Here is a 13,388-nt window from a genome sequence, read left to right as displayed (position 1 = left end):
TGATGGGATCACTTTCAGAGTAGATTGCTTTCAAAGTGATTTTATGAATGACATAAACACTGACCAATCACAATACATCCAAATGTACAGAGTGTCACATTCAACACATTACTCAAGTTAAACATGTTTGTTTACAGAACATTATAGTTTATCATCAGTGTGTTTTGATTGATTGAATTTTTATTAGGCAAAAGAATGTAAAACAGCACAGTTACATTTATAATACTTTTGTCTAAAAGGTCCGACCAAAAAAGTCCTTGCGGACTTGTTTCCGTTGGGGTCCTTGAATTAATTTCATAGACATATATAGTAGCGACCAAACAGTTCAAAAAACAATATAAAAATACAGAGAAAAAATACCACTATATACAAAAAAAAGCATGAAAAATAAAAAATATGTACAAAAAAAGGGGTGGGGGGGGTCGTCTGTCTACAGGGAAACTGGTACTACTCCTCTTTTGGCCTCCAGAAAGATGAGTTTTTAGGGCTGTTTTGAATGAGCCCAGCGAACTGCATTTTTTGAGGGATGGGGATAGACTATTCCATACCTTGGTGGCTGTGCTGTATCATAATATGGTTACCATCTTGGTGTGGAGTGGACAGCCCTTCATTCCATGATGGAATAGTAACACAACTCGATGCAGAGACATGTACAGTATGATTCTCTGTGAGTGATGCTGGAAATGGTTGTTAATTTCCATTAATCACTACATTTCTTTACACAAACATTCCTCATACTGTGGGATTATGTATTTGCAGAGTATACAGTAGCTATGGGCCTGATGTTGATTTGAATATTGTGTGAGACAAATGAGCCGCAGTGGCAGTTGTTTTCCTAGTGTACACGAAACTACATGCAGGTACAAACAAGAGCTTTGATTAAAGGTGCCATTTATTGAAAGTAAACTAATAAATTAGTTTACTTTCAAATTTATTTAAACTAATTTATACTCTGTAGTTCGATGTGTAACTTATTGTAAGTCGCTTTGGATAAATGGCTAAATGACTGTAATGTAATGTAACTTGGTCAGATTTTCCACAGATGTAAATTAGCTCAACTCAAACTTTATTTATGTACCGTAGCACATTTACAACGACCGAGGTTGAACCAAAGTGCTGCACAAAAACAAATGAAAAAGCAAACAAACAAGAACAGGAGAAAAAATGTAAACAAAAAGTGAAAATAAATAAATAATGAATCACACAAATAAAACATGACACAGCAGGAATATAAAAACGGCATATTGAATTATACAGCTACAGCAGCATATCAAGAGTATACAGTAAAGGCGAGGGAGAAGAAATTAGTCTTTAGTAAACATTTAAAAACCTCGCAGAGTGACTGCGAAGGGGCAGGGTGTTCCAAATGTTGGGGCTGGCCACAACAAAGGCTCGTATTTAGTTCTTGGCTCAGCCAGGAGCGACTGGTCAGCCGACCACAGGGCTCTGGCTGGGATGTGTGGCTGAGAGAGTTAAGATAAATATGGTAAATATATGCTGTAGCTATAGCTAACTCTGACCCAATGGTTGTGTTGGCACCTGTGGAATGAAATGCCAACCATTTAGGAACAGTGGTGTCTCTGTATTGTATGCCCAGTACCTTGAGATGGTGTGATGAAATAACCAGATTATTACACCTTAGTTGCTTCAAACTGGTGTTAATGACCAAAGCTAATGGCATGAAGAAGAAGTAAAAGAAAAGGCAAATTTATCCCTTTACATAATCTACATGACTCTGTGACAAAGTATACTATCGCTCTTCATATGATATGAGTTGACCACAAAGAATGCTTCCACTGTTATGGATCTGACTGTTTGTCACAAGATGCCATGTCAAGAAGTAAACACCGAATCATCTCCTTCTGAAGTTCTTAATCTTGCCCTGTGACATAGAATTGTTGCACCTCATGCTGTTTTCATTGGGGGAGGTTTTAAGTAATATGGCATTGGCGGATTCATTCTGACAGTCCTTCTCTGTCTCTGAGTTAAAACTTCACTTTGGGTGGCATGAAGACTTATTTGATACATTATTTTGCCTGTCTAAATGCAGGCCAATATTTTTAGAATTCCTAAATGAGAAAGAGATATTTTATTTTTAAGAAGTGAAAATTCTGCAGTGTGATGTCAAAAACCTTTCTCTTGTTCATTGTTTACTTATACATATACATATTTAGATATAACATTGACATTTTGGAGCGAAATATCACTGCGATGGTGTTTTGCTGGTTGTACACAAACACGTACTGTATGTCCACCAATGTGACTGTGTGTCATTATATTTTCAGCGTCTCTAAATGGCTGCGAGGAAGTCTGGATCAGATACCCACAACAATGGTGAATGCCTGCCTATTACTTTCCTCTCTGATTTACGCCAACTTGCAATTTCTGCTAATACTGATATGGCTTGATAACTTTCATTCTTCTAACAGTTGTTGAAACAATACTACAACGTTCTTGCCCCCACCCCCGCCCAACTTTATCATTACCATGTGTTTTACCTCACAGGACCCATCAGCTACCTTGATGAAGTTCCCTTCAAGATCAGTGACAAATTCCACTGCCCAGCCAAAGTGGGATTGCCCGTGGGCTTCTGCTTACCAGACTGTGACTCTGTGCTTGCTGGCATGCAGGTTAGTCTCTGGACTGGAGTGTGATACTAGTCAATGTCTGCATGAACTGCAGGATCAGGATGATACTGCAGCATCACGCACCATCATGTCATGGGATGCCAGGTGCAGGTGTACCTGTCCAAAGTTTGGATTGTTTGACTAACTACTTGACATGAACCATGCCCCAAAGGTGCACTTACCTATCTTTAAACAGTTTCAACCTGGAATAACATGGATGAAGTGTTTCACACAGTTTTCAAAAATAATGGATCTACATGCTTGTAGATCTGCTATTTTCGCTATTCATCGTTTGACAAAGTAAAAGAAAATAGGGCTTAAGTGGTTCATGACGGAGTTTTACATAATATTGATAGTTTGTTTAGCAATTAAAAGAAATTAGCTTGAAGCACAATTAAACTTTGGTAGAGCTTGGGGTTGTTACCTTGCCATGATGTAACTCCAAATATTGGCAAGATATTTTCAATAGTTGCTCTGTAGATTAAAAACGGATTATCTAAAATATGCTCCCCATTGACTTGTACTGCATGGCAAACTGCATTGTGAAACAGATCTCAAAGTCGCACTTATAGCACACAAAGAAACGCAAACAAAGTGTATTCTGCCATCGTATAAAATTACAAAACAATTGGGCCTGGCATAGATAAAAAAATCACAACCAGTGTTTGGGTTTGGGGGGGTACGATGCTTTGGGTGGCCAATCACAGTGCAGCAAATGTCAATGTCCCAACCTCACATATAGGGGCGGCTACACCGCCCAAAAATGATTGACATGAATGACTGGGTTATTATGTGTAATGATTTATCCACTCTACAGTATGACTTCTCTCTGGAGAGGCGAAGTGTGCGCTGGGGCATGGAGCTGGCACACGCCAGGGCAGCAGAGACTAGAGCAGAAGAGGCAGCAGCCAGACAGGAGGCAGAGAACAGGGAGTGTCTGGCCCAGGACACAGAAAGCGGTGGAGGGAAGAGAGCACAGCCTGCTGCAGAGGACCACGACCCCCCACCCCCGGCGATGAACCCCGTTCTCGCGGGACTAGTAATGGACCATAATGCCATTCTCACTCCCCTGCCCGCCCCAAGCCTTGGCCCCAGGAACGCGCAACCCAGCACTCCCGAGTTGCACAGCCTCAACCTGGCCGACTTCGAGCGGGAGGAGGACCCGTTCGACAAGCTGGAGCTCAAAACTCTAGACGATAGGGAGGAGCTCCGCTGCATCCTCATAAGTCCACCGCAGCTGCCACCCCAGCCTCCTCCTGCTGTGTCTCCACCTGAAGCCACCCAGGTTGGGCCAACTTCACGTGACAGCCCTTCTCCTCCCAGCACCAACACCAGCCTCCCAGCCAAACCAGGCTTCACCCACAAACCCAATGGGCTTGTTGCCTTGCTGGACATGGACAGGGCGGGGCTGGAGACAGACGATCGGCCTTGCAATATCCGCTCTCTGACCTTTCCCAAGCTGTCGGATCCCGGCGACTGTGACCCTGCCCCTTTAGGGTACAGCCCACTCCCAGTTCCTGTCCCTACCCAGCGAAGAAACTTACCAAACAACAGCCCACCAGCCCTGCCCAAGACCCAGGTCATTGTTGCTCCGGAGCCACCTAGCCACCTCAAGAATGGAGCACAAAAGCAGGTGAGCGTGTACCACATGTCTCACAGATGGGATTTTATGCAAGGCATAATAAATGTGGAGCAGGTCATTATTTAGAACTAAATCCTGACAGGGTGCTTAGACACCCTAAAGGTTTTTATTTCTCAATAATGAGTAGCTCCCCATTGATTATCCCGCTTATTACACGGCTACTTAAATGAATACATTCAAATTGACCCAAAAGTAACAACAAAACAAATACATTTTAGAAGGATTTCATTGAAAGTTGTCCATTCATTTATGCCTGATGCATCCAGTACAACGCGGTCGGCTCGGAAAACAACGGGAAGTGTTGATTAAATAGAATCAATATTAGTTTTCTGCATTATCTATTTCTCGCTTCAAATGTTTAAAAAAAATACATTGTATGTTTGTTTACATGGCTGCAATGTTGGATACAGCAAAAAATCTAGCAGCACAGATTGATTGATATGTGCCAGGTTCTTTGAGTCTTCAGATCTGCGGTCATGTTTAAAAAATAACAGCTTGATTGTTCTTTTTTTCTCTCAAACATTTATTTCATATATTTTTTTAAATAAATGCTAAAATAGCAGATCTATAAGCTTGTAGCACATTGTGAGTTTGTAGATCTGCTATTTTTGCCATTTGTCTTACAACAAAGTAATAGTATATAGGGTTTAAGTGGTTAATCTTTGGTTACAGTGTATACATTGGCCTGCAGTGAGCTTGTTTTCTACTCATGGATGATTCTTTTAAAACCCCAGACCAACCCAGGCCCTGCTGGTCTTCCATGTGGCGATGCTTTGCTCAGCCTGACCCCCAGCGAGCGCCAGTGTGTGGACACCATTGTGGCCATGGGCTATTCGTATGAGGGTGTCCTTCGGGCCATGCAGAGACAAGGGCAGAATGTGGAGCAGGTGGGACGGCCTCTCATTCCACGGCACCGAAATCTGGAGTCCTAACAATCTTGTTGCCAATAATTAAGCTATAATATATGTGTGTTTAAATTATCCTTTCTGCGTGTAGGGCACAACAAAAAAATGTTTTTGTCATGTTAACTGTGTGTATTATGTGTTGCATTTGGGGCTGCTGTGACAAAGTTCAGTGAAAACTGATAAAGTAATATTGTATCGTAATCCCAGCCCAAGTAAAATTCAATAAATGTACTGCATGCACTGCAGTTTTAACTGTCGACTGAGTATGGTAATTGACCAAAGTCTTATCTGTACAACTATGACTGTATGGTTATAACCATGTCAGGTGTACAGGTAAGTTCATATAATCATAATGACTTTGTAGATGTGAAATAAAGCAAACCATTGATTCTGATCATGGCAAACTAGCCGACAGACATGCTCTGCTGGGGACATGTTCATGTCAAATGCTATTTAAATGTTAAGCCAAGGTTTACATGAATGCTGGTTTTAAGTTATGAACATTAGTTATCCAGCAAGATCACAAGACTTCAGGCAAAGGCAATTTAAGACCAATGCCATTCACAATGACACAGTAACTTTGAATATTGACATCATGCACATTTTCTGTATTGACATCATGCACATTTTCTGTACATGTTATCAGCTTATAAATGTTATGAGTTATCTCATAAAACAATACTGGGTCTAATAACGGTATGGCTTCCTTCCATGTGGAGCAGTGTGTGATGTCACTTATCTCTAGGACGTATGGGGTCGTTAAATATTTCAAACCAATATAAAACATGTGTCCTTAAAATGCGTGGAGGTACTAATTTGGTCTGCTGTGCTTGCAGGGTGCACAAGTCATTTAGAGCTGAGTGGTCCAGTGGTTTGTGAGTTTATCTCCAGATGGACAGACGGACTCGCACACACAAACTGACACATACCCGCTTATACATGGCTAGCCCCTTAGAGCCACACCATAAAACACCTTTTACAAGTCAAATACTTTATCTCACACAGCATGTCCGTTTTTAAGCTTGCATAACGACATGGTGTGGTGTTCTGTTGTGACACGTGGTTAACCTGCATGCATGCTGTGTCCCAGGTGCTGGACTATCTATTTGTCCACAGTCGTCTGTGTGAGCGGGGCTTTGATTCCAGTGCTGTTGAGGAGTGTCTGGAGATGTACCAGTGCTCAGAGGAAAAGGTTTGTCCACTTCGACTTTGGCCGAGACAAAGACGACAAAAAAAAAGAATGAATAAAGAAAAATCATAAAAAGATATACACAAACTTAAAACTGTAAGTGTCTGCTTTCATGTGAAAAAGACTTGGTTGCTACTGTTTAGTCATACTGTAAGGACTTTGAAATTAAATGATACAGTATATAGTCATTTCAGTAGTTAAATTATCTGGTATTTTTGTGCACCAGTTAAAATCCTTTGAATTGGTGTATGACAACTCTTACTTATTTAGTATTTTATTCATTCTCTCCAGGCTTTGGAGTTCCTTGAGCTCATGTCGAGGTTCGGTGAAATGGGCTTTGAGCGAGAAGCCATCAAGGAAGTGCTGATGGTCCACAACAATGACCAGGACAAGGCCCTGGAGGACCTGATGGCCCGCGCTGCAGCCAGCTGAGTCCAGCCAGCCAGCCCAGCCCCCTCCTTCTGCCCACCCTATCACACTTTGTCCTGCCAGAGGAAGGGACAACTGGGAGACAGCCCATGTCCCCCTCTCTGTGCTTAAACACATTATATATCTGCACTTCTGAAGGACTGTGTGCCTTCAGTGGAGGGCGTCAAAATTAACAGTACTTGTGGTATTATTATTTTTTGTATAAGAAGTACTGGGATTCAGTTCTAGATTTGGTACGCAGGAGATTCAAGGATGGGTTCTGTGACTCGTGAAAAAGGGACTCAGACTGACATTTTTGAGCATGTGCTTATCGGCGAACTCCATGAAGGGGTGTGGCTGTCAATGGGCTGCAGGGCTGATGTGGGAGGAGCTTGGAGCCAGGCAGGACACATAATATGGAACAGTTTGAACACTGACACTCCCAGCCAACTAAGCTGCCATCTTCCACTGCTCAGTGCAGATCCGCAAAATAAATGGTGAACAGGGCAGGGGAACCCCAGGATGGTTCCCTGAAGAATGAATGGGCTAATACCAGAACATACAAATCTCAAAAAGGGCACCATCAACAGACAGAGAACTAACTCCCAAGAAGTGCCCTCTCTGTCGTGGCGACCAGCGATTTCTATTACCGCTCTCCCTAACTCACTGTTTCACTGCTTTCATTCACTTTGCCTGTCTGTACCGAGGGGCCCTTTTTCATGTCACTTTAGAGATTATTTTCATTTTGCTTTCGGTTTGAGGAACTGCATAATCGATCCATAAAATCATCATAATTGTGAACTTGTAGCCTATATGTTACTACTGTCCCGGTAGGCTCTTAAACCTGCACTGGAAATATGTCCCAACGCATACAAACACTTCACTGGATCAAGTACTGCACAGTCAAACAAAGGTTTTACAGTTTATTTAAAATACTACACTTTCATTTAAAATTGGAGTGCTTGATTAAAGTACAAACCTGTATGTTGAGCAAAATTACAGAATTAGTGCTTTTGATTGTTATGTTTTTTGGGGGGTTTGTTAATTGGGGATTATATTGTTACCACCCTACAGTGCAATAGAGACATTTTTAACATGATGAGTGGCACTTTCTTCTGCAGTAAATGTTGGGAGATAAGATATGGTTTTCAGGCCTTGCTGGAAATGTGAAAAAGACATTGATTTCCCATATTGCTGTCATTAATTCCCCTTAGATATTGGACTTCATACCACCCAAACTAATTTAACAATAATATACTTTTGTTTGTTGATTTGTAAAATATTTTTAAAGTTTTTGTTTTGGTTGTGGTTTATATGACCATGTGTTCCCTTTTGTCCAACAGTCTGCATTAATGGCTCAAGTAACATTCACAAGATCCCAAAACGTATATAACATATATGACTATGTAATTGCTATTTCTGTCAAATTAAGGATAGATTAAATCCCAGTCTTTTATCTTAGTGGTATCAACAAGGATTGTGTCAGAGACAGTACTAGTTTAAGGGCTTACAGTTCATTCAGTGCAGGGGTAAACATGACTAAGAGAACAGGCATTTCGTTGGAAAATAATCCAGTACCTCGTTCAGATGTCCAAAACCAGAAATTGTACATTCAAGCAGCCAGTTGGATGAGAACATGGAATGAATGATTGATCATAATGTTTATCATGCACTATTCGCAGATATCACATTTTGATCGTGAGTGTACCTCTCCCACCAGAGATTTGGTCGTTGGCACGGACTTGTAGTTACTAAACCCCTATGCTATGGCACTAGTTCTCAAAGTGGTGTCTGGAGACCCCCAGGGGAGCTTGAGGGGTTCCTGTGCGTCCCCAGCAAAAATGGGGAACACTTTAAACATATAAGCCCTATTAAATGTTTTGGCTATTTGACTAATCTTCTCTTATGGGGTCACTCCTGGCACAAAATATTTTCAAATGGGGGCATGCGGCCAAATAAATATACATTTGGGCGTCCTTGACATGAAAATGTTTTAGAACCACTACTGTGCTAAGGCATTTGCAAATGAATGGCCATCTGTCTCTCCCTGGTGAAAGGTTTATTTCCCATATAGGTGTGCATAGTTGAGTCAGGTTTTTTTTTTCAGCACCTTCTGATGACAGACAGCCTCTACAATAGCTTTGCAAAGCAGCAGGCTCAACTAATAAAGCCTTTTTGTTCGAGGTGATGCAGAACATGCATGGCACCATAAAATGTAATGTCCAGAAGCCAGCACGGGTCCTACTGTGTTAGAGTCAGAAACATCAACATAATTCTGTCATTCAACATGAATCCATAATTCGTTTTTTAAACTTCTGTCCTGTATTTGGGAGACCTGTGCTTGCATGCCAAATTGAGTTATTTGTGAGCCAGATGCCTGGCTTATCATTAGGCTTGCAATCTGACTAATGGACTAAAACGAGTTAAAGATTTAATAGGATGCACCTCAATTCCATACACACATTAAAGATCTATTGTTATTTTTAATTGTTCATACAGCAACTGTGATTGCATAAAACATACCCCTTGCTGCTTCCCCTTGGACACCTCTGAAGCTGAAATAGAATCTGAAAAATGCAGCATATCAGGTGCTGGTGATTTAATTGGAATGCCTTCTATCCATTTTTCCATGTAATCCACAAGTCGTACAAATCCATCAAATCATGAGTGTTTACACTCAGGATTTTGTGGTGTACTGTATCTCCGATCCTCTGTTCAACATGTCCATACTCTGAAACTTGGACATGGGCATCTAATGAAAGGAACCTTTAGCTGTCTTAATGGTATGTTACAAGGGGAGTGACTGTTGTTCCCACAGGCTCCTGAAATGTGACTTAAAATGTTCAGTTTCCTTGTTGTGAATCATTTGGAACTTCCACATGATTAAACACACATCTTTTTCAGTGGTGTGGCGTATCATTTTTGGCAGTGCTAGTGTTTGTCTTTTTTTTTTTTGGTTGATTTGAGGGTGGATGTTTCGCCTTGAATGTCACAGGGGTATTTTTAAAATGTATGTTTATGATGAACTCAAGGCAGGGAACAACCGGTCAACTGACATTCAAATACTTTGCAGTTGCTGAGAATATATGGATTCATGATTCTCTGTGGCCTGTAAAATAAATTGACATGCTCTCACACACTCTTCCCACCTCTACAGCAATGGGCATTGCTGTAAAAATGTTGAGAACAATGCAGAGGGACCATAGTTCTACCACCAGGCATTGTCAGTGGCAGCTACAGCCAGAAACATTCAACTGAGTGAGTCAGCAGAAAAAAAGCTACGAAAGTAATGGTGTCAACATAGTCTAAGTGAGTGATCCCCTGACTTCAATCAATCAGTCATCAATGTCATCTTAATCACGTGACCCTTAATTTGCAACATCCCATAATCACTTTCCTATATAGTTTTTCAGCCAATTACAGTGCAAACTAACTGTTTTCTGTGACCATGCCTTTTACTCTAATGCTGCTGAAATGCAATTCCATCCATGGGAACTGTTTTTGTGCATTGACAATAAGGATGAGCATTTGCTTCATTTACTTTGTTTTGACCAAAAAACAAATAAACAAATATAGCTGCAAGCAGCAATTAGCGGTTTCGAGAATAATGGCAGACTGGCAGACTGTGACAAGAGTGGCAGACTGGCAGACTGGCAGACTTTGACAGAGTGGCAGACTGGCAGACTGGCAGACTTTGACAGAGTGGCAGACTGGCAGAGTGGCAGACTGTGACAGAGTGGCAGACTGTGACAGACTGTGGCAGACTGGCAGACTGGCAGACTGGCAGACAGACAGACTGTGGCAGACTGGCAGACTGGCAGACAGACAGACAGACAGTGACAGAGTGGCAGACTGGCAGACTGGCAGACAGACAAACAGACAGACTGTGACAGAGTGGCAGAGTGGCAGACTGGCAGACAGACAGACAGTGACAGAGTGGCAGACTGGCAGACTGGCAGACAGACAGACTGTGGCAGACTGGCAGACTGGCAGACAGACAGACAGTGACAGAGTGGCAGACTGGCAGACAGACAGACAGACTGTGACTGAGTGGCAGACTGGCAGACAGACAGACAGACAGACAGTGACAGAGTGGCAGACTGGCAGACAGACAGACAGTGACAGAGTGGCAGACAGGCAGACAGACAGACTGTGACAGAGTGACAGAGTGGCAGACTGGCAGACTGGCAGACAGACAGACAGACAGACAGTGACAGAGTGGCAGACTGGCAGACAGACAGACAGTGACAGAGTGGCAGACAGGCAGACAGACAGACTGTGACAGAGAGAGAGAGAGAGAGAGAGAGAGAGAGAGAGAGAGAGAGAGAGAGAGAGAGAGCAAAGTGCACATGTCTGAATTAACAGGGTCATGTTTTGCATAATGCAATTTAAATGTAAACTGTGACAAGTGGGGTTTGAGCCGTGGACCTTTGGCACATGAGACTAACACTGTATTGATCAAGCTATTCAATCCACAGCCTTGGTCAGTGAGAAGGGAGAATCCAACAAAACAAAACAAAACAAAAGAGGGAATGAAGTACATCATACATTGAAAACAACTACTCTCAATAAGCGTTTCATTTAACAATTGCATGTTTATTCATTGATACAGTCATGTTGTGTGTAATGCAATTGAGTTGAGGTCTGCATGAGGTGAGATTTGAACCGGCGACGCTCTGGTATCAAGGCAGATGATTAAGCCATTGGGCCAACAGACCCGAACTGATGAAAAGGGAGTTCACACACATGACACACTTTCACGCAAATTGCTCAGAAATACTGGATTTAAATGTTTTTCAAACTGCTCAAAATTGCAGACAATCTAAGGGCGGAGTTTACTGGTTAACAATTGCACATGCATTCATTGATACAGTCATGTTGTGTGCAATGCAATTATAATGAATTCTACATGACGTGGGATTCGAACCAGGAACCCTGTGGTTTCAAGGCAGATGATTAAGCCATTGGGCCAACAGACCTGTACTAGTGAAAAGGGAGTTCACACACATGACACACTTTCACGCAAATTGCTCAGAAATCCTTGGTTTAAATGTTTTTCAAACTGCTCAATATATTTCGGAATGGAAACTAGTGGAAAATAGTCGATCTACAAGCTCACAACGCGTTGCTATCTAAAAAGGTGTGAGATTGTAGATCGGCTATTTTCACAAGAAAGTATGTCATACATAAAAAAAACTACTCTCAAAAGCATTTCGTGTTATTGTCTAAACATTGCACTTGTCTGAATTAACAGGGTCATGTTTTGTACAATGCAATTTAAATGTGAACTGTAATAAGTGGGATTTGAACCAGGGACTTTCGGCACATGAGACTCACTCTCTACTGGTGGAGCTATCCAATACACAGCCTTAGACAGTGAAAAGGGAGAATCCAACAAAACAAAACAAAAGCGCGAATGAAGTACGTCATACATTGAAAATAACTACTTTCAAGTATGCATTTCTCGTCATCTTTAACAATTGCACATGTATTCATTGATATAGTCATGTTGTGTGCAATGCAATTATAATTAAGTCTACCTGAGGTGGGATTCGAACCGGCTACCCTATGGTTTCAAGGCAGATGATTAAGCGATCAAGCTATTGAACCAACACACCTAAACCTGTGAAAAGGGGCCTCAAACATGTATTTGACACAGTTTCATGCAAATTGCTCAGAAATCCTGGATTTAAATGTTTTTCAAACTGCTCAAAATTGCAGACAATCTAAGGGCAGAGCTTACTGGTCAAAGTGATACATGTGTTCCTCATGAGTCAAGGCACATGTGTAAGCAGGTTTAACGGCTGTCGGCCAAACGAGGCATGACTTTTGCCTGTTTAAAGTTTGCATTTTCAAAAAATTGCTATAGCGCCCCCCTTTGACCAATTGGAGTAAGATTGGTTTCAGTGATACTTGGAAGGACCCTCTACAATATTGCAAAGTGTCAAACAAATGTGAGTCTGCATGTATGTGTTAGGGGCAGATGAATAATTTAAAAAAAGCTGCAATTTTCATTGGCTTATAAAAGCTTAACGTTTTCACTTATGGAAAATCCGCTTGGTTACGTCTGTCGGCATTGGTCCAAAGTTCATGTGTATACAGTTTCGTACAGATTGCTCATAAATCCCAGGAGGAGTAGGCTTTTTACTGCTTTTTACTGCTTTTCATAGAATTCGAAATGGTGGGAGATCTAAAGGTCAGAGGTCAAAAGTCAAACAGTGAAAGTTGTTAGGCATGAGGAGACGCATGTGTGTATCGAAGTTTCATGGCTGTAGGTCGAACAGGGCATGAGCTGTACCTGTTCAAAGTTGGCATTTTCAATTGAGTGCTACAGCGCCACCCTTTGGCCAATGGTTGTGAGTTTCGGGTTTTCGCCGTTTGGCATAGCCCTCTACCATATTGCCGAATTTCATAAGAAGTGACCACGCGGTTAGGCCAGAACTGGCAAAAACGGCGGAAGAATAATAATAAATATAGCTGCAAGCAGCGATAATATGGGGCCAGGAGAGAGAAAGAGAAATGATAATTCCTTTAAAAGGTCAGTTCATGAAAGTCCTTGCGGTCTTGTTTCCAATGAGGGCCTGTGAGCAATTAGGGGTTAAGAGTCTTGCACAGGG

The 13,388-nt window shown here is 41.8% G+C and overlaps 1 protein-coding gene across 1 annotated transcript in view; it reads left to right on the top strand.

Moving 5' to 3' along the window:
- The window catches only part of ubap1 (ubiquitin associated protein 1), a 10,852-nt gene extending 1,182 nt beyond the window's left edge, over nucleotides 1-9,670 (top strand). Inside the window, exons 2-7 of the mRNA XM_084061332.1 lie at nucleotides 2,286-2,334; nucleotides 2,506-2,630; nucleotides 3,445-4,260; nucleotides 5,004-5,156; nucleotides 6,265-6,366; nucleotides 6,655-9,670. Of these exons, the coding sequence (XP_083917458.1) occupies nucleotides 2,295-2,334; nucleotides 2,506-2,630; nucleotides 3,445-4,260; nucleotides 5,004-5,156; nucleotides 6,265-6,366; nucleotides 6,655-6,795 (1,377 nt within the window). The 5' untranslated portion in view covers nucleotides 2,286-2,294 and the 3' untranslated portion in view covers nucleotides 6,796-9,670. The remainder of the gene's footprint in view (nucleotides 1-2,285; nucleotides 2,335-2,505; nucleotides 2,631-3,444; nucleotides 4,261-5,003; nucleotides 5,157-6,264; nucleotides 6,367-6,654) is intronic.
- The last annotated feature ends 3,718 nt before the right edge of the window (nucleotides 9,671-13,388 follow it).

Source organism: Gymnoscopelus microlampas (genome assembly GCF_963454915.1).
Source record: "Gymnoscopelus microlampas genome assembly, chromosome: 7".
NCBI classification, from domain to species: domain Eukaryota; kingdom Metazoa; phylum Chordata; class Actinopteri; order Myctophiformes; family Myctophidae; genus Gymnoscopelus; species Gymnoscopelus microlampas.
The sequence above is the reverse complement of the archived record's forward strand: the minus strand, read 5'-3'. Positions and strand labels throughout refer to the sequence as shown.